The following is a 27,000-nucleotide window of genomic DNA, read 5'->3' as shown; positions in this document are numbered from 1 at the left end:
CTGTTCTTAACTGAAGTTCTCCAAGTTCATTTATTCATGTTAGTTCATATCAGTGAGACCATACAGTATTTGTCCTTTTGTTTCTGGTTAATCTTACTTAGCACAACGTCCTCAAGGTCCATCCATACTGTTACATGTTTCATGAATTCATTCTGTCTTATAGCTGCATAATATTCCATTGTATGCATATACCACAGCTTGTTTAGCCACTCACCTGTTGATGGGCATTTTGGCTGTTTCCATCTCTTGGCAATTGTAAATAATGCTGCTATAAACATTGGTGTGCAAATGTCCGTTTGTGTCATTGCCCTCATGTCCTCTGAGTAGATACCTAGCAATGGTATTGCCAGATCATATGGCAATCCTATACTTAGCTTCCTGAGGAACCAGCAAACTTGCCTTCTACAGTCGTAACATTTGACATTCTCACCAACAGTAGATAAATGTGCCTCTTTCTCCACATGTTCTCTAGCATTTGTCATTTTCTGTTTTATTGATAATGTCCATTCTGGTGGGTGTGAGATGATATCTCATTGCGGTTTTGAGTTGCGTTTCCCTAATAGCCAGGGAAGTTGAGCATCTTTTCATGTGCCCTTTAGCCATTTGTATTTTCTCTTCTGAGAAGTATCTGTACATATCTTTTGGTCATTTTTAAACTGGATTGTTTGTCTTTTTGTTGTTGGGTTGAGCAATCTTTTTATATATTCTGGCTACTAGACACTTATCTGATATGTTGTTTCCAAATATTGTGTCCCATTGTGTAGGCTGCCTTTTTACTTTCTTGAAAGTTCTTTGATGCACAAAATTTAATTTTGAGGATTTCCCATTTATCTATTTCTTTCTTCAATGCTTGTGCTTTGGGTGTAAGATCTAGAAAACCACCTCCTATTACAAATTTTCATAAGATATTTCCCTACATTTTCTTTTAAAATTTTATGATCTTAGATCTAATGTTAGGTCTTTGATCCATTTTGAGTTAATTTTGTATAGTGTGTGAGATATAGATCCTCTTTCATTCTTTTGCATGTGTTTATCCATTCTCCAAACACTATTTATTGAAGAGACTATTCTGCTCCAGGTGAGTTGGCTGGACTTATCAAAGATCATTGGTCATATATCTATTTTTATGCCAGACCCATGCCATTTTGACCACTGTAGCTTCATAATATGACTCAAAGTCAGGTAGTGTGAGACCTCTGACTTTCTCAGGATATTTTTAGCTATTCGGGGCACCCTACCCTTCCAGATGAATTTGGTTATTGGTTTTTCTATTTCTGCAAAGTAAGTTTTGGGATTTTAACTGATATTGCATTGAATCTATAAATCAATTTATGTCAAATTGACATCTTAACTATATTTAGTCTTCCAATCCATGGACACAGTATGCCCTTCCATTTATTTAGGTCTTCTGTGATTTCTTTTAGCAATTTCTTGTAGTTTTCTTTGTATAGGTCTTTTGTATCCTTAGTTAAATTTATTTCTAAAATTTTATTCTTTTGGTTGCAATAGCTAATGGAATTTTTTTCTTGATTTCCCCCTCATATTGCTCATTACTAGTGTATAGAAACACTACAGATTACTGAGTTTGCTGTACTCATTTATTAGCTCTAATAGTTTTGCTGTGGATTTTTTGGGGTTTTTGACATACAGTATTATATCATCTGCAATCAGTAAGAGTTTTACTTCTTCCTTTGCAACTTGATGCTTGTATTTCTTTTTCCTGTCTAATTTGCTCTGGCTAGAGCTTCCAGCACAATGCTGAATAACAATAGTGACAGTGGACATTGTTCCTTGTTCCTGATCTTAGGGGAAAGCTTTCAGTTCTTTCCCTATTGAGGATGATGTTAGCTGTGGGTTTTTCATATACTTCCTTTATCATGTTGAGGATGTTCCCTTCTATTCCTATCCTTTAAAGTGTTTTCAACAAGAAAGGATGTTGAATTTTGTCAAATGCTTTTTCTGCATCAATCAAGATGATCATGTGGTTTTTCTGCTTTGATTTGTTGATATGGTACATTACATTAATTGATTTTCTTATGTTGAACCACCCTTGCATACCTGGGATGAATCCAATTTGGTCATGGTGTATAATTCTTCTAATGTGGTGCTAGATTCGCTTCGCAAGAATTTTGTCATCAATGGACAGAACATCTAAACAGAGGATCAATAAAGAAACAGAGAATTTGAGTAATACAATAAACGAACTAGACTTAACAGACATTTATAGAACATTACATCCCATAACATCAGGATACACCTTTTTCCCAAGGGCTCATGGATCATTCTCAAGGAAAGACCATATGCTGGGTCACAAAGCAAGTCTCAATAAATTTTAAGATTGAAATCATACAAAACGCTTTTTCAGATCATAAAGGAATGAAGTTGGAAATGAATAACAGGCAGAGGACCAGAAAATTCACACATATATGAAATATAACCACTGAGCCCATGGAAATAAAGGAGGTGATAAGAGGATATTATGAACAACTTTATGCTAATAATCTAGACAACATAGATGAAATGGAAAACTTCCTAGAAAGGCATGAACAACCAACATTGAGTCGAGAAGAAATAGACAACCTCAACAAACCAATCACAAGTAAAGAAATTGAATCAGTCATTAAGAAGCTCCCAAAAAAGAAAATTCAGGACCAGATGGCTTCACATGTGAATTCTACCAAACATTCAGGAAAGAATTAGTACCAATCCTACTCAAACTCTTCAAAAACATTGAAGAGGAGGAAAGGCTACCTAACTTATTCTATGAAGCCAACATCAACCTCATACTAAAGACAGACAAAGATACTACAAGACCAGTCTCTCTAATGAATATGGTTACAAAAATCCTCAACTCAACCAACTCAATGTTGGTTGTTCATGCCTTTCTAGGAAGTTTTCCATTTCATCTATGTTGTCTAGATTATTAGCATAAAGTTGTTCATAATATCCTCTTATCACCTCCTTTATTTCCATGGGCTCAGTGGTTATATTTCATATATGTGTGAATTTTCTGGTCCTCTGCCTGTTATTCATTTCCAACTTCATTCCTTTATGATCTGAAAAAGCGTTTTGTATGCTTTCAATCTTTTAAAATTTATTGAGACTTGCTTTGTGACCCAGCATATGGTCTTTCCTTGAGAATGATCCATGAGCCCTTGGGAAAAAGGTGTATCCTGCTGTTATAGGATGTAATGTTCTATAAATGTCTGTTAAGTCTAGTTCGTTTATTGTATTACTCAAATTCTCTGTTTCTTTATTGATCCTCTGTTTAGATGTTCTGTCCATTGATGAGAGTGGGGAATTGAAGTCTCCAACTATTATGGTAAATGTGTCTATTTCTCTTTTCAGTGTTTGCCTCATGTATTTTGGAGCATTCTGGCTTGGTGCATATTTATGATTGTTATGTCTTCTTGTTGAATTGTGCCTTTTATCAATACATAGTGTCCTTCTTGGTGACTTTTGTTTTATGTTTGAAGTCTAATTTGTCGGATATTAGTATAGCTACTCGTGCTCTTTTTTGATTGTTGTTTGCATGAAATATCTTTTCCCAACCTTTCACTTTCAACCTATGTTTGTCTTTGGTTCTAAAATATGTCCCCTGTAGATGGTTTGGGATATAGATGGGTCCTGTTTTTAATCCATTCTGCCAGTCTATGTCTTTTGATTGGGGAGTTTAATCCATTAACAGCTAGTGTTATTACTGTAAGGGCAGTAATCGCTACCATTTTGCCTTTTGGATTTTATATGTCATATCTAATTTTTCCTCTTTTTACCTTTACTCCATATCTACACTCTTTTCCACACCTCTCTCTGCTGTCTTTTCCTATCTGCCTCTAGTGTTCCCTTTAGTATTTTTTGCAGAGCTGGTCTCTTGGTCACAAATTCTCTCGGTGAATTTTTTTGTCTGAAAATGTTTTAATTTCCCCCTCATTTCTGAAGGAAAATTTTCTGGATATAGAATTCTTGGTTGGCAGTTTTTCTCTTTTAGAACCTTAAACTTTATCATACCACTGTCTTCTTGCCTCCATGGTTTCTGCTGAGAAATATATGCATAGTCTTATTGGGCTTCCTTGTAGGTGATGGATTGTTTTTCTCTTGCTACTTTAAAAATTCTCTTTCTCTTTGACATCTGACATTCTGATTAGTAAGTATGTTGAAGTATGTCAATTTGGAGCTATTCTGTTTGGGGTATTCTGACTTTTTCGATCTGTAATTTTAAGTCTTCCATAAAAGTTGGAAAATTTTCAGTGGTAATTTCCTCCATTAGTCTTTCTTCTTCTTTTTCCTTCTCTTCTCCTTTTGGGACACCCACAACACGCATATTCATGTTGTCATTCAATTCCTTGAATCCTTGCTCATATTTTTCCATTCTTTTCCCCATATTTTCTTTTGCTTGTCGGATTTCAGATATTCCATCCTTCAGTTCACTAATCCTATCTTTTGCCTCTTGAAATCTATCATTGTAGGTTTCCATTGTTTTTCATCTCTTCTACTGTGCCTTTCATTCTTATAAGTTCTGCGATTTGTTTTTTCAAACTTTCGATTTCTTCTTTTTGTTCATCCCTTGCTTTCTTTATATCCTCCCTCAATTCGTTGATTTGATTTTTGATGAGATTTTCCATGTCTGCTTGAACATCCTGAATTAATTGTTTCAACTCCTGTATCTCATTTGAATTGTTGGTTTGTTCCTTTGACTGGGTCATATCTTTAATTTTCCTAGTATTATTCATTATTTTTTGCTGGCATCTAGGCATTTAATTTCCTTAATTAATTTATTCTAGAGATTGTTTTCACACTTTTACCTAGGATTTTCGTGCTGGATGGCTTTGTGCTTTTCTGTTTTTTGACCTTCAGTTCAGATTATTCTAGACCTCTAGCATAGGTTTTGTTTAACAGATCAGAATTTTTCAGTTCTTGTTTTCTTGTTTCTTACACTACCTGTATGATGCCTTTTTTCCTCCTTAGGAGGTTCTACTTAGATATTATAGACCCCACTCAGATTTTCTCAGACCAGACTGGCCTCCTCTCCAGACGAAAGAGTCACCTACATCAGTTTTTCCCTAAGGGTGAGACCCAGCAGGTTGACACACTTTCCTGTGAAGCCTCTAGACTCTCTGTTTTTCCTATCCTGCTCAGTATGTGGCTTTTGTCTGACTGCAGATCCCACCAGCATGAAGTGATGCACTACCTTTAACCTCAGCAGACTCTCCCTGCTGGGGACATGGTTGAGACAGAGGAGCGGTTGTAGGCTGGCTTTAATTGCTTCCATTTTCCAGTCTCTGGGGCCTAAATTCCTTGAGGGAGGGATTCCACCTGGTCTGGGCCCCACCCCTCTCCTGGGGAAGGTTCAGCCTCCAGACAATTACCTCCTTTCACGGGACCAGCCTCTTTGATTCTCAGACAAGCTTAATTCTGCCTTTGCCTGGGGCAGTTGGAGCCTGAGAACAATTTTAAGCCAGAGAACCAAAGAAAAAAAAATCCTTTTCAGAGCAAGACCCCCATTCCTCAGGTTTGTTAATCAAGAGTTTAGGTTGGTTCATATTGCTCTATGAATCTCCAGGTCCTATGTGCCCCCCTCCTTTTTTTTAGGGTGCAGACCTTTTCAAGTATTTTACACTGTCAAATCCAAAACCTCTGTTTCCTACCCCTCACCCCCTCATCAGCCCTGCCCCCTCTACACTGGGGCAAAAACTAGTAACTTTAGCTTTTATTCAAGGCATAGCTGAGTTGGGGGCCTATTTCTAATAGTCAGAATTTGTTAATTAATTCCACAGTTGGAGCTTGGTTGAGCTCGGCCCCTTGCTGTTAGTAAAGCCTCTTTCCTTTCCCCTCTGGGAACCAGCCTGTGGGGGAGGGGTGCCGGCCGCTGCAGCTTGGGGAACTCATGGTTCTGGGGGGCTCGCACCCAGTCCAGACTGGGGTATGCTGTGTGTCCGGTCACTGACGTGGCCCTAGCAGTTGTTCTGTACTGTTCCTGGCTATTCACTAGCTGCTCTGGAGGACGAACTAAATTCCACATCTCACTAAGCCACCATTTTGGCCCGTGACTCTGCCTTGGACTCTTTAACTTACTTTTATTTTGCCTGCTTTATTTATATATCTAAAATGGCATGTATTCATGTATATGGCAATAACAAAAATTAGTGATTTTGTTTTACCTCCTGACTTTTCAACATAGAAGACTGTGTTTTAAGGTTCAAGTGCTATTATACTGCTAGCTCTCAAATTGTTGAGCTAGCTTTCTACCCCTTTCATTCTTGATTTCTGACAATTTTCTTATATTACTACTTAAAGATTCAGAATTGCGATAAGCAGGGTTTTCTAATATGACTTTAGTAGATGCCAACTAGTAGATCAAGTGCCTTATTTACAGGCAGTGTACAATTTCATGCTGAGCTAGCTAGTTGGCATATTGGCTGCTAGGCTGGAAGAAAGCCTTTTTATTTATAATCACTGTTTGTCCATTTTATAACATTTGCTTAGAGGTTCTACCTGAGTATCTGATAATATGTGGCTTAACAAGGTTATTGGGCTTATTATGGAAGTAGAAAGTAGAAATTAGAAAGTTTTGGCTTGTTGCTTGCCTAAAATGTCTGAAAAAAAATTCTAGAATTTAGACCTTTATATAAGTGGCCAAGATCCTTGTCAACCCACCCTATACTACATATTCCTTTCCAGTTTTAAGAGGTAGTGCTTCCTCTGAAGTATAATCAAATTAGCCTCCATTTAGCAACATTTGACAATAAAAAGGCAATGAATTATATATGGTTTTGGGTTCTGAAAGTTACCTGGTCTTCCCGGGAAGTTCCCTTCTTTGCCTGTTGCTTCTTCAAAGCTTCATACTTTTGCTTTTCTCTTCTGTATTCTGCAACAGCACCATCTGGAGCAGTTTCTTCCTCTGAAAAACAGTAGAATATTCTTAGAATGTGAGGTAAACAGGCTCTTTGAATTTATATTCATGTATATACTCATGCCAATGAAGAGGAATTTAAATGTTGTCTCAGTTTTCTTCCATTTAATTTAAAAACAAAACCAATAAAGTCCACTATATCCACAAGTGTTTCCTAGACTAGAAGGTGAATGATATTAATATATCAACCACTTTTATAAACACATTTATTATAAATTGTACTTTTGTAATTGTTCTTCTCACTTGAACCTGATGATAAAACTACTTATCTCATTAATAAAATAATTAAGTCTTCCTAAAATTCAGCAATGCCATATCACATCGTTTCTTAAACTTGAAGAAGAGAGGCCTTAGAAAATACAATATTTCAAATACTGGTTGATTTTCTAATTACTTGCCACTTTTGTTACCTAGTTAAAAAAAACATACACATATAGCTTCACTTTGATGGTATCTTAGAAAATAAATGTATCTAGCAAACAAATTAGGACAGTTACCAGAAAGAGACAAAATATTTTTTACTAACTTAGGAAACAAATCTAGGGGTTTCTTCCTGCAATAAATCCATATGGACATTAGATAACAAGTGGTTTGATAAAACACAATTTTGGTCTTAAAAAACAAGTATTAAAATTCATTTTGTCATCTTACATGCATAAATGTTAATGAAAATTTGTGACTTAAAAAACAAATACTTCAGTGGTAGAATGCTCACCTTTCATGCAGGAGAACCGGGTTTGATTCTCGGATAGTGCACCCCACCCCACCCCCCAAAAAAGAAAAAAAACCTACAAATAGTTATCCTTTCTTGGCAAACAAGGACAGCATAATGTAACCAAGAATGCTGGCAATCTTTTTACTCAAGCCTTGGATTTGTTACTTGCCTCTTTGTTATCTAGTTTGAGGAATATTATTAACGAGCAATGCATTAACAACCAGCTATATTGCTCAACAGATATTTTTAGTAAAAAAAATGTGTGTACTAAGATATAATTTTTAAAAATCATTTTGATGGAAGTTGGAACGAATAATTTGCTCTATACACAATTTTATACAATCACTTCAAAAGCATATCCAGGCAGAGCTGCTTTAAAGCAGACTTTAAAGACTGACAGCATAAATACTAAAAAGCACATTAAAGAAAAAAAAGAAATCCTAAAATACAGAACTGTCTGAAGTACATATACTTAGGTTACCCCTAGTGGAGAGAAGATGTTATCATAATTGGTGTGTGTGTGTATATATATCAAAATGGCTTCTTTTTCTATAACTTTTTTATTGTATAATACAACACAGAGAGAGCAAAGAAATAAGAAAGCAACAGTTTTCAAAGCACCCTTCAATACGTAATTACAGGACAGATCTCAGAGTTTGTCATGGGCTACCATATGAACCTCTCAGATTTTTCCTTCTGGCTGTTCCAGAACATAGGAAGCTAGAAGGCATATTTTTTTTTTATCATCACAATCAACTTTTTTTTTCTTCTTTGTGAAAAATAATACATATACAGAAAAGCAATGAATTTCAAAGCACAACACCACAAGTAGTTGTAGAAATTATTTCAGAGTTTGACATGGGTTACAATTCCATAATTTTAGGTTTTTACTTCTAGCTGCTCGAAGATACTGGAGACTAAAAGAGATCTCAATTTAATGATTCAGTATTCATATTCACTTGTTAAATCCTATCTTCTCTGCATAACTCCACCATCACCTTTGATCTTTCCCTCTCTTTAGGGCTGTTTGGGTTATGGCCATTCTAACTTTTTCATGTTGGAAGGAGCTGTCAATAATACGGGGTAGGGAGATGGAATTATCTGATGTTCTAGAGAGGCTGGGCCTTCTAGGTTTCAGGATCTATCTAGTCCAGGGACTCCTCTGGAGGTTGTAGATTTCTGGAAAGTTACTTTAGCACATGGAACCCTGTGGAATCTTCTATATTGCCCTAGGTGTTCTTTAGGATTGGCTGGAATGGTCCTGGTTGGGGGTTGGCAGATTATGATGGGTAACAATATCTAACTGAAGCTTGTGGAAGAGCAACCTCCAGGACAGTCTCTTGACTCTCTATCTGAACTCTCTGCCACTGATACTATATTAGTTACACTTCTTTTCACACTTTTGGTCAGGGTGGAATTGTTGATCCCATGGTGCCAGGGAGACTTTCACCCCTGGATGTCATGTTCCATTTAGTGGGGAAGGCAGTGATTTCACTTGCAGAGTTGGACTAAGAGATAGTGTGGGCACATATGAGAAACAAAAGAGGTCCTCTAGAAGTAACTCTTAGGCATATCTATAGGTAAGCTAAGTTTCTCTGCTATCTACATAAGCTTCATGAGAGTAAGCCTCAAGATCAAGGGCATGCAACACAAAAAGCAAACTCACTGCCCTCCTCCTCTCTATGTGGGACATGACTCCCAGGGATGTGGACCTTCCTTGGCAACGTGGGACAGAAATCCTAGAATGAGCTGAGACTCAGCATCAAGGGACTGAGAAAACCTTCTTGACCAAAAAGTGAAGAGCAAAATGAGACAAATTAAAGTGTCAATGGTTGAGAGATTACAAACAGTTAAGAGGCTGTCCTGGAGGTTATTCTTACGCATTATATAGATATCACCTTTTTAGTTAAGGTGTAATAGAGAGGCTGGAGGGAATTGCCTGAAAATGTAAGAGTTGTGTTCCAGTAGCCATGTTTCTTGAAGATGATTGTATAATGATACAGCTTTCACAGTGTGACTGTGTGATTGTGAAAACCTTGTGTCTGGCTCCTTTTATCTACCTTATCAACAGATGAGTAAAACATATGGATTAAAAATAAGTAAATAATAGGGGGAACAAATGTTAAAATAAATTTAGTAGATTGAAATGCTAGTGATCAATGAAAGGGGTATGGTGTGTATGAAATTTGTTACGTTTTCTGAATTGATGCAAATTTTCTAAGAAATGATCATGATGATGAATATACATCTATGAAAAAAAAAAAAGATCAAGGGCATGGCTTATTGATTTGGGTGTCCCTAAAGTTTGACACAGTATCAGGGGATTCCCTGATGGTAAAATTTAATAGTTCCATATTTTTTCTTCCATTCCTCAAGGAACTTTGCCAATACTTTTAAAAATATCTGCTTAATATACTCTAGGATGTTTCCAGGCATTACATTAAACAGGATTAAAGAACCTCTTTCTTATTCTGGGCTCCCTGTGTTTCAGTTGTTCAAATGAGCTGTACAGATAGGTTGAATTAGATTATGTGCTACAGAAAATTGCAGTTCCAGACCAAATAAACAGCCTCTTGAAGTCCAGAAATAATAATTACCACTCTGGACTTAATGTGTCTGCTATAAAAGCTTAAAATCTAGTCCCCTCTTTTCTTATAAGCATTTTCTAAAGGAGACTATACCATTGTTGTTCTTTTTTTGCTTCTGGCTTATTTTGCCTCACCAAATGTCACACATGTTCTGTTGCATGCCTCATATCTTCATTTCTTTTCGTAGAAGCACAACATTCATTCACAAGTATACACCATCATTTGCTAATCTACTTCTCAGTCAGTGCATCCTTCAGCCACCTGTACTCATCAGGCATCATGTATAGTGCCCAAAGTCCACAGTCCATCAACACTCTCAATTTTAGATAACTTCATTGTTCCCAAGAGAAAGAAAACCAATAAACACTCTCGCCAAACAGGAAATCTAAACCTCTTAACTCTTGTCCCTCCCCCAATTATTTACCTCTGCTGTTGCTGTGGTAGTGCTGATGCTTTCCTTTCAAATACAGTCCATAGCATGCAATAGCAGTTTTCCCCCTGGACTGTAAACACTCTTTGTAAATGAATCATGCCTTTGAAGTAGTTCTTGCAAGAAGTAACTTAAATTTCTAGTGTTAATCAGTGGGACACAAAGGTCTATACAACCCCCTCTCAACCTTGTTCATCTTCAATATGGTAATATTACTTATAGACCCACTAGAGAACCACCTTCACTCCTATCTATTCCTTACGTTGGAATTCAACCTCATTAGCTAACAGTTCACCCATCTCTAGTTTCTATGTATCTCTAAGTCCCCTATATTCTGTATAAGCCTCTGATTATACCTTTATGCTGGTCATAAAAGTGGAATCATAGTTTCTATCCTTTTGTGTCTGGCTAATTTCACTCAGCACTATGCCCTCAAGGCTCATCCATCTTGTCCTGTGCTTCAGGATGTCATTTTGTCTTACTGCTGCATAATATTCCATCATATGTATATACCACATTTTGTTGATCCACTCATCTGTTGATGGGCATTTGGTTCGGTTTGTTTCCATCTTTTGGTGATTGTGAATAATGCTGCTATGAACATCAGTGTGCAAATGTTCGAGGTCAGAGGATTTGGGGGCATTGTCCCAAATCAGTTGACCATAGATTTGGTGGTCTACTTCTGCACTCTCAATTAGATTCCATTGGTCAATGCTTCTATCTTTGTGCTGCTGCCATTCTGTTTTGACCACTGTGGCTTTATGATAGGTTTTAAAGTCAGAGAGTGTTAATCCTCCTATTTGTCCTTCTTTTTAGGATGCTTTTAGCTATTCAGGGTCACTTTCCCTTCCAGATGAATTTGGTAACAAGCTTTTCCAAGTATTCAAAGTATGTTGTTGGAATTTTGATTGGCACTGTGTTGAATCTGTAGATCAGTTTGGGGAGAATTGACATCTTAACTATCTTTAGCCTTCCTATCTATGAGCAAGGAATGTCTTTCCCCCTATTTATATCTCCTTTGATTTCTTTTAGCAATGTCATGCAGTTTTCTGTGTACAAGTCCTTTATGTACCTAGTTAAGTTCATTGCTAAGTATTTGATTCTTTTAGTTGCTATTCTGAATGGATTTTTTTCCTTAACTGACTCCTCAGTTAGGTCATTGCTTGTGTATAGAAATGCAACTGATTTTTGCACATTAATTTTATATCCCAACACCTTGCTGAATTTGTTTATCAGCTCTAGTAACTTTGCCATAGATTTCTTAGGATCTTTCAAGTATAGTATCATATCATCCACAAATAATGGAAGTTTTACTTCTTTATTTCCAATTTGGATGCCTTTATTTTTTGTCCTGCTTGATTGCTCTAGCTAGAACTTCTAGCACAATGTTGAATAATAGTGGTGACAGTGGGCATCCTTGTCTTGTTCCTGATCTTAGGGGGAAAGCTTTCAGTCTCTTTCCATTGAGTACAATGCTGGGTATTGGTTTTTCATTTTATTCCCTTTATGATATTGATGTAGTTACCTTTAATTCCTATCCTTTGGAATGCTTTTATCTGAAAGGGATATCGAAATATGTTGAATGATTTTTCAGCATCAATCGAGATGATCATGTGATTTTCTCTTTCAATTTGTTAACATACTGTATTACATTAATTGATTTTCTTGTGTTGAACCATCCTTGCATTCCTGGTATAAACCCCACTTGGCCATGGTGTATAATTCTTTCAATGTGTTGCTGGATTTGATTTGCTAATTTTTTGTTGAGAATTTTTGCATCTATGCTCGTTAGGAAGATTGGCCTGTAGTTTTCCTTTCTTATAGCATCTTTACCCAGTTTTGGTATTAAAATGATAATTAGCTTCATAAAATGAGTTAAGTAGAGTTCTTTTTTCATCAATTTTTTGGAAAAGTTTGGTAGTTCTTTTTGGAATGTTTGTTAAAATTCCCTTATAAAGCCATCTGTCCCTGGGTTTTACTTTGTAGGAAGATTTTTGATGACTGACTGAATCTTTTTACTTGTGATTGGTTTGCTGAGATCTTCTATTCCTCCCTGAGTCAGTGTAGCTTGTTTGTGTGTTTCCAGGAATTTGTACATTTCATCTGCCTAGTTTGTTGGCATATAGTTGTTCGTTCACAGTATCCTCTTATGATTTCTTTTATTTCTTCGGGGTCTGTGGTAATGTACCCCTTCTAATTTCTGATTTTGTTTATAGCATCCTCTCTCTTTTATTCTTTGTCAGTCTTACTAGTGACTCGTCCATATTATTGATTTTTGAAAGAACCAACTTTTGGTTTTATTGATTCTTTCTTAACAAAAATGAGTCTACTAATAGACTTTGCCTGAAGTAATCTGCCATTGTTATTGAGATTCTGCAATAGTTGTGCCAGTTCCAAACATCATATACAGTGATGCTGCTATAGCAGTGTGGAACAGGAGTATTTCTTCTCATCTTTGCAGCTATCCAGAACAAGTATCTTAGAGACAGGAATATTATGGAACAAGTAAATGTAATTTTTAAATTATTGACTGGTATTTTTTCTAGATTAAATCACATGAAACAGTAAAACTAAAGAATAAAGTCGCTTTTACAGAGTGGAATATCAATACAGTAGTACCGCTCTTGCACCAAAATCTCATGTGAGTATAAAAAAAGGTTTGATTTTCACTGCAAGAATCACCACATGACTAACTCCCAACCAAGCTGGGTTAACTAGTCAAAAATAATTGCTAAAAAATGTAAATTAAAACAATTTAACTTTTTATCATGGAAAATCTCCAACACAAATATAGAGGGAATAGCATAATGAACACATTTTACCTAACACCCACCATTAACAGTATTAACCTATGGGCAATGTTAATTCAAAAATTATTCTAAAGGCATTAAAACTTGCACTCAAATAGGATCTGAGAGCTCATAAATTTCTTTTAGTGGGTAGAAGGCAAAGAACTCACATTCTTGGTTTCCATTACAGAAGAAGCCGATGAGCATGGCATGTTTAGCATATAGACTCTGGAGTCATACTGATCTGAATCCTGGTTCCACAATGTATTATCTGTGTGACACAAGGATAAGTTCCACCAGGAACTTAAGGCTTCACCAATATGTTGCATAAGGCAATTAGAAGTGGTGATAGCAAGTGTCTAAAAAATTAATAAAATTTACTCAGATTTTAATATTTGCTTGATACAATCTTTTTGGTAATAGGAATCAAAATTTAAAAGATGAAGAATAGAATCGAGAAAATTTATATTCTCTAACTGAATTAACAAGTAGATATAAAACCAGTTTTGCTTTAAAAAATGTTAAGGAAATAGTTCAATAAATCTATAGCATTTTTCACCATTACTTAAATGATTTAAGATTAAATAATTAAATAATTTTCTCTTTTCACAAGGCTTGAATCATGTTTCCAATCCTCTGAATCTACCCTATCTATAAACTGTATTGCTTTATTAGCAAAGCTCCAGTTAAACAATTTTCAACAGATAGACTGAGAACTACACAGAAGAGTTCTAGAATGCTGTCAATACTTCAATTGTTAAATCAATTATCATCTTAAAGTCTTGGACTTGTAGGCTAATTCACTGCAGTATTTGGCTTTCCAGGGAGAAAAATGTGTAAAAGTTAGACTTTTGCCTTCTGATCATGTGTCAGACCATTTTGATTTCAACACAGCAGACTGGACTTTGTAACAAAAGCTAAGAATCCAAATACTTGGTGCCTAAGGGTTGAATGGGTAAATCATAAGCTGTACTTTATCATTACAGGGCAGTAAATGTTCTGCTTCTCTTCCTAGTAAAGGATGTTCTAAAGGGGTCCACAGATCTTCTAGCTGCTCAGTTTACGTATTTTAGCTGAAAACTATGTTTGGATTTGACTATTTGGATATGTTTTGGGGCTTTTATTTTGAATATAATTATTAATCATTTAATTCCAATTTGATGTCTTTTTTTTTTTTTTTTTTAAGATATACTTGGTAGAGAAATAAAAAGTTCCACTGGTTACCAAGTACAGGTGTGCTAATAAGGATTGAGGAAATTGAATCATACAAATTTGGTGCTGGGACAGGACAGATGGTTGGGCAACAAGGATTATTTTAAGGGTGGTCTCATTAACCTGCCTATTCCTAGAATATATATTCCTGGTGGTGAAACATGTGGCACTGTGGCTTGGGCTGATTTTATCTTGTGATAATTTTCTCATATACAGCTATAAAATAAAAACAGATGTTCTCTAAAGCACTGATGAAGAGCAACTTGACATTATTTAGGGTCTGCATGCCTTTATGTAGAATTAATTGATTTTATGCAACTCCAAATAATTAAAATTCCACAACTACTAAAAAGTGTCTACTAATTTTTATTCTCTTTTGATAGAATAAAAATGGCATTTCATTCTAAAATTTTAAATGGTTTTCTAAAGTTAAATTTCTTAAAGTTCATATTAATAAAAAAATCCTCAACAAGTTGGATACTTAAAATCTTTAATTCTTCTAAAAGCAATTTTTCTGTTCAAATTCAAAAATGCCTCACAGTAAATGGGATTTCTTCTTAGGCATATCAATTTGCTAATGAATTCCGTCCAGGTTTGCAAGACAAAATGCCAAGATTTTGTTCATAGAAATTCCAGGTGGTAAAGCCCGATTAGATAATTTATTCTTTCTATCTGGCTAATGCTAATATGAAGTTTAAAAAAAAAAGTGAAAGCCAGATAATAAAGTTTAGCTCAGAAAGACTGATTTAATCTAGCCAACTGTTTGAGCTACGAAAAGCTGGCCACCCACTAAAATTTTCATAATGTAGACATCTTACGTCCTTTAATGAAATGGAAAAACATCAGGTAAATACGAAACCCAGTCAAAGTCATAGTCTCTCAATTTTTTTCTAGAGAAAAAAAAAATATATATATATATATATAAATCAAGGTTAGATGGGCCTAAGCAGCCATATCATCTCCTGGTATGCCTGATGGATTGCTTTACTTCTTGGTTGTGTGAGATTTTTTAATAATCAGGTTAAAGGATTTCTTTCCCCTCTTCCTGTTTTCATTTCTAGTCTAACTGAAAAAGCAAAAAGCTTGAGAACAACTGTGAAGTCTGCTGGTCTTTCAATATATACACTGTGATACCAGGACTAAGCCCTGTTAAGGTTCCATCTGGACTGCATGGAAACTGTAACTCAAACACATATACACACAGCCAGATACAATGACATCTGCTACACAAACCCAACTGTATGAAAAATCTGGTCAATTCTCCTATTTCTTAACTGGGTACAGCATATCAGTATAAACTACTTAAACTACTTCTATTTATAGTGTGATCAACTATGAATAATTATTGCACAATCATTTTTTCATGTCTTAATTTCTCAGCAGTATACTCTAAGTAATTTCCTTAGCTCTATATTTCAGTTCAGTAATTCTCTGTTCAGTCGCATCTAATCAGTATTTAAACAATGAACTGAGTCAATGATTTTAATAACTATATTTTTTATTTCCAGATGTTCTATTTAAACCATGAACTGAGTCAACAATTTTAATAACTATTTTTTTTATTTCCAGATGTTCTATTTGGCTCTTTTAAAAACTCACCTACTCTTTTTCATAACTTAGTTCTTTTATTATGATTTTTATTCCTTTAAAAATCTCTTCAATTATTTAAAATAGTCATTAAGCAATCTCTTTGAGCTTGTCCTTGGGTATCCTTCTGTTACATCTTCTGAGTTTTCCAGAGTGGTCATTTCTCTATGTATTTTACAATTTTTGATTGTGAGCTTATCTTCAGCTAGGGTTACATTTCCCTCATCTCCACTCCATAGGAGTCCTAGCCACCCAAGACTATGTAATATTCTGCATCTGTTTCTGCCAACATTGAAAGTGTTACATTAGTCCAGCACCATTGCTTTTTTAATGTTAATATCTTAGCTTAGAATGCCTGTACTATATAGGTAGTATATATTCAGACTTTATAGCCATGTCTGATAGATATATAGAATTTTGTTTGTTTTCTTTTCATGAAAGTCTTTTTTTTTCTCCATTTATAGCTCTGAAAAAAGACAATCCTCTCTGTGGCCTTCGTGGTGGACAGTTTTTCTAGTTCACACCTTTCTTGGACCCAAGGCCACATCTTATGTCCAAATGTAAGACTGAAACTTGAGCCTCCAAGCTATTAAAGCACTACATCTGGGTCCAATATCCCCCTGGGCAACTGTAATATCAGCTTGTCACTTAATGTTATGCCTTCCTTTTGTTTCAAGGGTTTAGGAACTTCCATTCCTCCCCCCCTTCCCTTTCTCTCTCCCTCCTTCCTCCCTTTCTTCCTTCCTTCCTCTTCTCAAGCTTAGCTAAGCATTTAAATTGCGATGAGCCTATTTTATCCAGCCTTTCTATTTATTTTTAGGAGGAGGAAGTTCTGTATTAGCGCAGTCCATGTTGCCAGAACAGGAACTAGCACATTCATTTCTCATATGCTCGAATCCCCTTGGATAAATAAAAATTGAATAAGTGATGATTTTAGTGAAATAAAACTGGCTAACAAAATACACAGGAGCTTAAAAATTCATTTTCTCTAAGAACAGAGTGCTTTACTTTTACTTTTCTTATAAATCTTAATATATACTGGATAATGATTCATAAACTATAATGAAGCAAAATAACCACTCTTTAGTCATTAACTAAATGAGATTTCTATAAAATATATGATAAACAAATAGGAATGGAAGATGGAAAAAAAAAGAAAACATTCATTAAGGATCTACTATGCTAGGTAACATGTGAAGATGCCTTGACTACCCATGAAGAAAGAATCCGTAATCATATTCTACAAATGAGGAAACAGGATAAAACCACAATTAGAATACAGTAAAGCTGGGATTTGAACCCCAGTCTGAAAAATATAAAAAGCCCTATCTTTTAATTGTGTTCTGCTAGCTCCAATTAAACTTCAATTCAGAAGATAGCCATGTGTCTGGCATTCAGAGATGCTACAAAAGATACAAACCATGATCACAATGTAAGTATCAAGTTGTGAGTTCTTGGGTACAATACCAACCTCCCTGGGGGACATTTACTTACATTAGGGTGTTAGAATACAATTTTTAAAATATCACAGCTATATCAGGGACAAAATTAGGAGATATGTACCTAATTTTAGCACCAGCACCACTATGAGAGATAGAAAGTACCTTGAGGATCTTCTATTCTCTCTGTTTATAGATGAGGTCCAGGGAAATAAAGTTGCTTTTCTGTGGGTTAATAGCAAAGCCTATGTTAAAATTTACGTTCTGACTTTTAGGTGATGGTATGTAGTAAGGCGTTATGTTAGGTTCTACATTTTTGTCCCTACATAATGCCTCTAACCCTTCTCCTAAGAACTAGCTAGAAACTAGATCCTTGCCTCACTTGAATTTCTTCATTCCAAAACCTTTTTATGGTAAGGATAAAGGGGTGATGACTAATCATATATTGGTTACTTGGCTAATGAACCAATGTTATCCATCTATAAATCTCATTTTATAGATAAAAATGTTTGTTCCCTCTATTCTCTCAAGACCAGAGCTCAAGGAACTAACAGTTCCAAGAAGCTGCATATTCATTCATTCAAAAATAAAGTTTATTGAGTGGCTATCATGTGCTCAGCACTATGAAGTTGCTTATGAACGATTTTAAATGGATTTGGATTCACTAATTCATATTAAACAAAAACTTTAATACAAGGTTATGTAATAGTTATAATGGTTAAGAGCATTTGAGTAACCAAGGCAATGGACTTTAATATATATAGAAAAATATCAATACTACAGATGTTCAATTGTACATCATCATACTTTCTGAAAAATACAAAGTATGTTTTACTCAAATTTGATATAAACCAGATCATAAATTAATCTAAGGTAAAGTGCCAGACTTGAAATGGCTAACATAACAGCTAACATTTTCAGTACTATGTGCTAAAACGGTAGTAAATGAATCACTTTTTTAATCCGCATAACCAATAACTCTGTGAGAAGACATATTATTATCCCCGTTTTGCTGATGAGGAAATTAAGGCAATAAGAGCTTATGTAATTTATCTCAGAGATTATAAACCTGGGAATACAAACTCATTTAGTGTGACTGTCAAGTCCAAGATCTTAACAAGTAGACCATATTTCTTCTTCATGCTCGAGACACAGAAAACATAAGAAAAATACCAACTTTATGCAAAAAAAGGCATTAGATCACCAACTGGATGTGCCTTAATGAAACAAAATCCTACAGACATGCAAAAAAGGTCCTAAATTCTTCACAGACCATAATATATGACTTAAGAATAATAAGGGAATAAGCGAAGTATAGACAGCCAAACAGTTGATTTATTCAAAGATATGATTCTTGTATAAAGAGTGTTTAAGTCCAGGGTATGGGGAAAACTACTATTACATGCTGTGCTGGTTTAAAAGGAGCTATATCCCCTAGAAAAGTCATGTTTTAATCAAGATTCCATTTTGTAAAGGCTGAATAATCCCTATTCAATACTGTGTGCAATTGGATCATTTCCCTGGAGATGTGACCCAATCAAGAGTGGTTGTTAAGATAGATTAGGTAGAGGCATGTCTCTACCCATTTGGGTGGGTCTTGATTAGTTTCTGAAGTCCTATAAAAGAGGAAACATTTTGGAGAATGAGAGATTCAGAGAGCGCAGAGAAGAATGACATAGCCATGAGAAGCAGGGAGCCCATAAGCCAGTGACCTTTGAAGATGAAGAAGGAAAACACCTCCCACCTGCCTTTCTAGATGAGAGAGAAACCCTGACTATGTTCGCCATGTGCCTTCTCACTTGAGAGAGAGACCCTGAACTTCATCGGCCTTCTTGAAGCAAGGTATCTTTTCCTGGATGCCTTAGATTGGACATTTCTATAGACTTGTTTTAACTGGGACATTTTCTCAGCCTTAAAATTGTAAACTAGCAACTTATTAAATTCCCTTTTTTAAAAGCCATTCCATTTCTGGTATATTGCGTTCTGGCAGCTAGCAAACTAGACCACATGCTATGAGCGATGTTCAAAAGGAAACCATCAGCACTACCACAGCAACAGCAGAGGTAAATAATGGGGGGAGGGACAAGAGGTAAGAGGAAGTTTAGATCTCTTATTTGACAAGGGTGTGCTTATTGGTTTTCTTTCTCTTGGGAACAATGAAATTATCTAAAATTGAGAGTGTTGATGGACGGTGGACCTTGGGACGTCTACATGATACCTGATGAATGCAGATGGCTGAAAGATGCACTGATGGAGTAGACTGGTGAACAATGGTGTATACTTATGAATGAAGGTTGTGCTGCTACAAAAAAGAACAAAGTTGTGTGGCATGCAACGATGTAAATGAACATGTGGGACATTTGGTGAGACAAAATAGGCCAGAAACAAAAGAAAGAGAATGATATGGTCACCTTTAGAAAATACTTATAAGAAAACAGGGGCCTAGATTGTAAGCTTTTAGAGCAGACACATTAAGTAAAGAGTGGTGATTATTATTCCTGGATTTTGAGAGGCTGTTTATATATATATAACCTGCTATTTAGAGATAAGGACAAAGCTGAACAGGTTGGGGTTAAAGTAATTCAGAACACAGGGGTAAGGAAGACAGTGTCTGTATTTTAGAACCACACATACTCTTTGAGACCAATGAAAGAAAGGTTTATTTGGTCTGGAACTGAAATTTTCTGTAGTGCATAATCTAACTTAACCTATCTGTATAGCTCATTTGAACAACTGAAACACAGGGAGCACAGAATAAGAAAGAGGTCCTTTAATCCTGTATAGATTATTGTAATGTCTAGATACATCCTAGAGTATATTAAGGAGATAATCGAAAAGTACTGGCAAAGTCCCCTGAGGGAGGGGAGAAAAAATACGGAACTGTTAAACTTTACCATCAGTGAATCTCTCAATACTGTGTTAAACTTTAGGGACATCCAAATCAATAGGACATGCCCTTGATCAGGAGGCTTACTCTTGTGAAACTTACATAGTCAGTGAAGAAACTTAGACTACCTATAGGCATGCCTAAGAGTTACTTCTGGAGGACCTCTGTTGCTATTCAGATGCGGCCTCAGTCTCTCTAAACCCAACTCTGCAAGCAAAATCACTGCCCTCCGTCCGACGTGGGTCATGACATCCAGGGGTGAAAGTCTCCCTGGTGACATGGGAGATGACTCCCAGGGATGAATCCAGACCTGATACTGTAGGATCAACAATTACATCCTGACAAAAGGGGGAAAAGAAATGCAATTAATAAAGTTCAGTGGCAGAGGGAGTTCAAATAGAGTCAAAAGGCTGCTCTGGAGGTTGCTCTTAGGCATGTTTTAGTTAGACCTTGCTACCTATTAGAACCTGCCAACCCCCAACTAGGACCATTCCAGCCAATCCTAAAGAAATCCAGGGCAATATATAAGATTCCACAAGGGTTCCAGGCACTAGAGTAACTTTCCAGAAACCTACAACTTCCAGATGGGCCCCTGGTTCAGAGAAGTCCTGAAACCTAGAGGGCCCAGCCTCTCCAGAACATCAGATAGCTCCATCTTCCTACCCCATATTAGTTACAGACCCTTTCAATATGAAAAATTTAGAATCGCCATAGCCTGAACACCCCTAAAGAGAGGGATGGAAACATCAAAGGTGATGGTGTAGTTATACAGAGAAGACAGGATTTAACAAATGAATATGAACGCTGAATCATTAAATGGATATCTCTTTTAGTCTCTAGTATTTTAGAGCAGCTAGAAGTAAAAGCCTAAAATTGTAAAACCGTAACCCCTGTGAAACTCTGAAATATGTTCTACAACTAATTTTGGTGTTGTGCTTTGAAATTTATTGCTTTTTTGTATATATGTTATTTTTCACGAAAAAAGAAGGAAAAGAAGTCGATTGTGAAGATAAAAAAATATTTAAGCCCTCTAGCCTCCTATATTCTGGAGCAGCTAGAAGGAAAAATATGAGAGGATCATATGTTAGCTCATGACAAACTCTGGGATCAGTCCTGTAACTACTTGTTGAAGAGTGCTTTGAAAACTATTGCTTTTTTATTTCTTTGTTTTGTATATATGTTATACTATACAATTAAAAAAAATTTTTTTTAATCCTATATACACACAAAAAGGTCCTCAATTCTTCGTAGACCATAATGTATGACGTAAGGGATAATAAGGGGATATGAGAAGTGGAGACAGCCAAACAGTGGATTTATGCAAAATAATTCCTACTTAGGAAGAATCCCTCATGGCTTTTCCCTGACTTTCCTAAACTACTCATATTTTCCTCCTTATTTGAACCTTTAAAACACATGTACCTCTTTTTTTTTTTTATTAATTAACGGAAAAAAAGAAATTAACCCAACATTTAGAAATCATACCATTTTACATATGCAATCAGTAATTCTTAACATCATCACATAGATGCATGATCATTGTTTCTTAGTACATTTGCATCGGTTTAGAAGAACTAGCAACACAACCGAAAAAGATATAGAATGTTAATATAGAGAAAAAAATAAAAGTAATAATAGTAAGAACAAAACAAAACAAAACAAAACAAAACAAAAACCTATAGCTCGGATGCAGCTTCATTCAGTGTTTTAACATGATTACTTTACAATTAGGTATTATTGTGCTGTAAATTTTTGAGTTTTTGTATCTAGTCCTGTTGCACAGGCTGTATCCCATCAGCTCAAATTACCCATTATCTTACCCTGTTTCTAACTCCTGCTGAACTCTGTTACCAATGACATATTCCAAGTTTATTCTCGAGTGTCGATTCACATCATTGGGACCATACAGTATTTGTCCTTTAGTTTTTGGCTAGACTCACTCAGCATAATGTTCTCTAGGTCCATCCATGTTATTACATGCTTCATAATTTTATCCTGTCTTAAAGCTGCATAATATTCCATCGTATGTATATACCACAGTTTGTTTAGCCACTCGTCTGTTGATAGACATTTTGGCTGTTTCTATCTCTTTGCAATTGTAAATAATGCTGCTATAAACATTGGTGTGCAAAAATGTCCGTTTGTGTCTTTGCCCTTAAGTCCTTTGAGTAGATTCCCAGCAATGGTATTGCTGGGTCGTATGGTAATTCTATATTCAACTTTTTGAGGAACCGCCAAACTGCCTTCCACAGTGGTTGCACCATTTGACATTCCCACCAACAGTGGATAAGTGTGCCTCTTTCACCGCATCCTCTCCAGCACTTGTCATTTTCTGTTTTGTTGATAATGGCCATTCTGGTGGGTGTGAGATGATATCTCATTGTGGTTTTGATTTGCATTTCTCTAATGGCCAGGGACATTGAGCATCTCTTCATGTGCCTTTTGGCCATTTGTATTTCCTCCTCTGAGAGGTGTCTATTCAAGTCTTTTTCCCATTTTGTAATTGGGTTGGCTGTCTTTTTGTTGTTGAGTTGAACAATCTCTTTATAAATTCTGGATACTAGACCTTTATCTGATATGTCGTTTCCAAATATTGTTTCCCATTGTGTAGGCTGTCTTTCTACTTTCTTGATGAAGTTCTTTGATGCACAAAAGTGTTTAATTTTGAGGAGCTCCCATTTATTTATTTCCTTCTTCAGTGCTCTTGCTTTAGGTTTAAGGTCCATAAAACCGCCTCCAATTGTAAGATTCATAAGATATCTCCCTACATTTTCCTCTAACTGTTTTATGGTCTTAGACCTAATGTTTAGATCTTTGATCCATTTTGAGTTAACTTTTGTGTAGGGTGTGAGATATGGGTCTTCTTTCATTCTTTTGCATATGGATATCCAGTTCTCTAGGCACCATTTGTAGAGAGCCGCTTTCCGGGTTTGGCCTAGTGGACACGCTGCAGCCTGCTCTAGAGTTCCCCCCGCCCATCGAGTGAGCCAAGATGGCGCTCACATCCTGCTTCCGCAAATGACGCACACGCCCACCAACCCTATCTTCCAATCACCTCTGTATACGTGGCACTAACCTATTGGGTTTGGGCACAGTATATAAGAGGTTACCTGGACGGGGTGGGTGGAGACGACCCACAGGGAGCCGTGCCTGACGGCCGCATAGAGGCTGTTCCCCCGCGGGATATTTCGCCCGCGCGGAACCTGTAACAGAGAATGCAAGCTTAACTCCAGTAAAGGTCTGTGCTTACAACTGCTACGTGTCTTGGACCTGTGTTTCTCACCAGCGCGGATTTGTCTGCGTCTCTCTGTCTCTCCTCATTGTCTCACCCGCCGGCCGGGGGCTTGACGCTGAGCGAGAAGTCGCGGACAACCATTTATTGAAGAGACTGTTCTGTCCCAGGTGAGTTGGCTTGACTGCCTTATCAAAGATCAAATGTCCATAGATGAGAGGGTCTATATCTGAGCACTCTATTCGATTCCATTGGTCGATATATCTATCTTTATGCCAATACCATGCTGTTTTGACCACTGTGGCTTCATAATATGCCTTAAAGTCAGGCAGTGCAAGACCTCCAGCTTCGTTTTTTTTCCTCAAGATGTTTTTAGCAATTCGGGGCACCCTGCCCTTCCAGATAAATTTGCTTATTGGTTTTTCTATTTCTGAAAAATAAGTTGTTGGGATTTTGATTGGTATTGCATTGAATCTGTAAATCAATTTAGGTAGGATTGACATCTTAACTATATTTAGTCTTCCAATCCATGAACATGGTATGCCCTTCCATCTATTTAGGTCTTCTGTGATTTCTTTTAGCAGTTTTTTGTAGTTTTCTTTATATAGGTTTTTTGTCTCTTTAGTTAAATTTATTCCTAGGTATTTTATTCTTTTAGTTGCAATTGTAAATGGGATTTGTTTCTTGATTTCCCCCTCCGCTTGTTCATTGCTAGTGTATAGAAATGCTACAGATTTTTGAATGTTGATCTTGTAACCTGCTACTTTGCTGTACTCATTTATTAGCTCTAGTAGTTTTGTTGTGGATTTTTCCGGGTTTTCGACGTATAGTATCATATCGTCTGCAAACAGTGATAGTTTTACTTCTTCCTTTCCAATTTTGATGCCTTGTATTTCTTTTTCTTGTCTAATTGCTCTGGCTAGAACCTCCAACACAATGTTGAATAATAGTGGTGATAGTGGACATCCTTGTCTTGTTCCTGATCTTAGGGGGAAAGTTTTCAATTTTTCCCCATTGAGGATGATATTCGCTGTGGGTTTTTCATATATTCCCTCTATCATTTTAAGGAAGTTCCCTTGTATTCCTATCCTTTGAAGTGTTTTCAACAGGAAAGGATGTTGAATCTTGTCAAATGCCTTCTCTGCATCAATTGAGTAGATCATGTGATTTTTCTGCTTTGATTTGTTGATATGGTGTATTACATTAATTGATTTTCTTATGTTGAACCATCCTTGCATACCTGGGATGAATCCTACTTGGTCATGATGCATAATTCTTTTAATGTGTTGTTGGATACGATTTGCTAGAATTTTATTGAGGATTTTTGCATCTATATTCATTAGAGAGATTGGTCTGTAGTTTTCTTTTTTTGTAACATCTTTGCCTGGTTTTGGTATGAGGGTGATGTTGGCTTCATAGAATGAATTAGGTAGTTTTCCCTCCGCTTCGATTTTTTTGAAGAGTTTGAGGAGAGTTGGTACTAATTCTTTCTGGAATGTTTGATAGAATTCAGATGTGAAGCCGTCTGGTCCTGGACTTTTCTTTTTAGGAAGCTTTTGAATGACTAATTCAATTTCTTTACTTGTGATTGGTTTGTTGAGGTCATCTATGTCTTCTTGAGTCAAAGTTGGTTGTTCATGTCTTTCCAGGAACCCGTCCATTTCATCTAAATTGTTGTATTTCTTAGCGTAAAGTTGTTCATAGTATCCTGTTATTACCTCCTTTATTTCTGTGAGGTCAGTAGTTATGTCTCCTCTTCCATTTCTGATCTTATTTATTTGCATCCTCTCTCTTCTTCTTTTTGTCAATCTTGCTAAGGGCCCATCAATCTTATCGATTTTCTCATAGAACCAACTTCTGGTCTTATTGATTTTCTCTATTGTTTTCATGTTTTCAATTTCATTTATTTCTGCTCTAATCTTTGTTATTTCTTTCCTTTTGCTTGCTTTGGGATTAGTTTGCTGTTCTTTCTCCAGTTCTTCCAAGTGGACAGTTAATTCTTGCATTTTTGCCTTTTCTTCTTTTCTGATAAAGGCATTTAGGGCAATAAATTTCCCTCTTAGCACTGCCTTTGCCGCGTCCCATAAGTTTTGATATGTTGTGTTTTCATTTTCATTCGCCTCGAGGTATTTGCTAATTTCTCTAGCAATTTCTTCTTTGACCCACTCGTTGTTTAGGAGTGTGTTGTTGAGCCTCCACGTATTTGTGAATTTTCTGGCACTCCGCCTGTTATTGATTTCCAACTTCATTCCTTTATGATCCGAGAAAGTGTTGTGTATGATTTCAATCTTTTTAAATGTGTTAAGACTTGCTTTGTGACCCAGCATATGGTCTATCTTTGAGAATGATCCATGAGCACTTGAGAAAATGGTGTATCCTGCTGTTGTGGGATGTAATGTCCTATAAATGTCTGTTAAGTCTAGCTCCTTTATAGTAATATTCAGATTCTCTATTTCTTTATTGATCCTCTGTCTAGATGTTCTGTCCATTGATGAGAGTGGGGAATTGAAGTCTCCAACTATTATGGTATATGAGTCTATTTCCCTTTTCAGTGTTTGCAGTGTATTCCTCACGTATTTTGGGGCATTCTGGTTCGGTGCATAAATATTTATGATTGTTATGTCTTCTTGTTGAATTGTTCCTTTTATTAGTAGATAGGGTCCTTCTTTGTCTCTTTTAACTGTTTTACATTTGAAGTCTAATTTGTTGGATATTAGTGTAGCCACTCCTGCTCTTTTCTGGTTGTTATTTGCATGAAATATCTTTTCCCAACCTTTCACTTTCAACCTATGTTTATCTTTGGGTCTAAGATGTGTTTCCTGTAGATAGCATATAGAAGGATCCTGTTTTTTAATCCATTCTGCCAACCTATGTCTTTTGATTGGGGAATTCAGTCCATTAACATTTAGTGTTATTACTGTTTGGATAATATTTTCCTCTACCATTTTGCCTTTTGTATTATATATATCATATCTGATTTTCCTTCTTTCTACACTCTTCTCCATACTTCTCTCTTCTGTCTTTTTGTATCTGACTCTAGTGCTCCCTTTAGTATTTCTTGCAGAGCTGGTCTCTTGGTCATAAATTCTCAGTGACTTTTTGTCTGAGAATGTTTTAATTTCTCCCTCATTTTTGAAGGATAATTTTGCTGGATATAGGAGTCTTGGTTGGCACTTTTTCTCTTTTAGTAATTTAAATATATCATCCCACT

The 27,000-nt window shown here is 36.1% G+C and overlaps 1 protein-coding gene across 4 annotated transcripts in view; it reads right to left on the bottom strand.

The window, feature by feature from the left end:
- Positions 1-27,000, bottom strand: part of CWC27 (CWC27 spliceosome associated cyclophilin) — a 328,826-nt gene that overhangs the window by 54,771 nt on the left and 247,055 nt on the right. For 2 of the 4 annotated variants that reach the window (XM_077117296.1, XM_077117299.1), the window contains 2 exons: positions 6,789-6,898; positions 2,059-2,151 (listed from right to left, as the gene is read on the bottom strand). In XM_077117296.1, coding sequence (XP_076973411.1) covers positions 2,059-2,151; positions 6,789-6,898 — 203 coding nt within the window. Of the gene's footprint in view, positions 1-2,058; positions 2,152-6,788; positions 6,899-27,000 lie in introns of those variants that run through there. The other 2 variants (XM_077117298.1, XM_077117297.1) reach the window with 1 other exon arrangement.

Source organism: Tamandua tetradactyla, chromosome 9, assembly GCF_023851605.1.
Source record: "Tamandua tetradactyla isolate mTamTet1 chromosome 9, mTamTet1.pri, whole genome shotgun sequence".
Classification (NCBI taxonomy): domain Eukaryota; kingdom Metazoa; phylum Chordata; class Mammalia; order Pilosa; family Myrmecophagidae; genus Tamandua; species Tamandua tetradactyla.
Note: the sequence above shows the minus strand (reverse complement) of the source record. Positions and strands in the feature narration are given on the sequence as shown.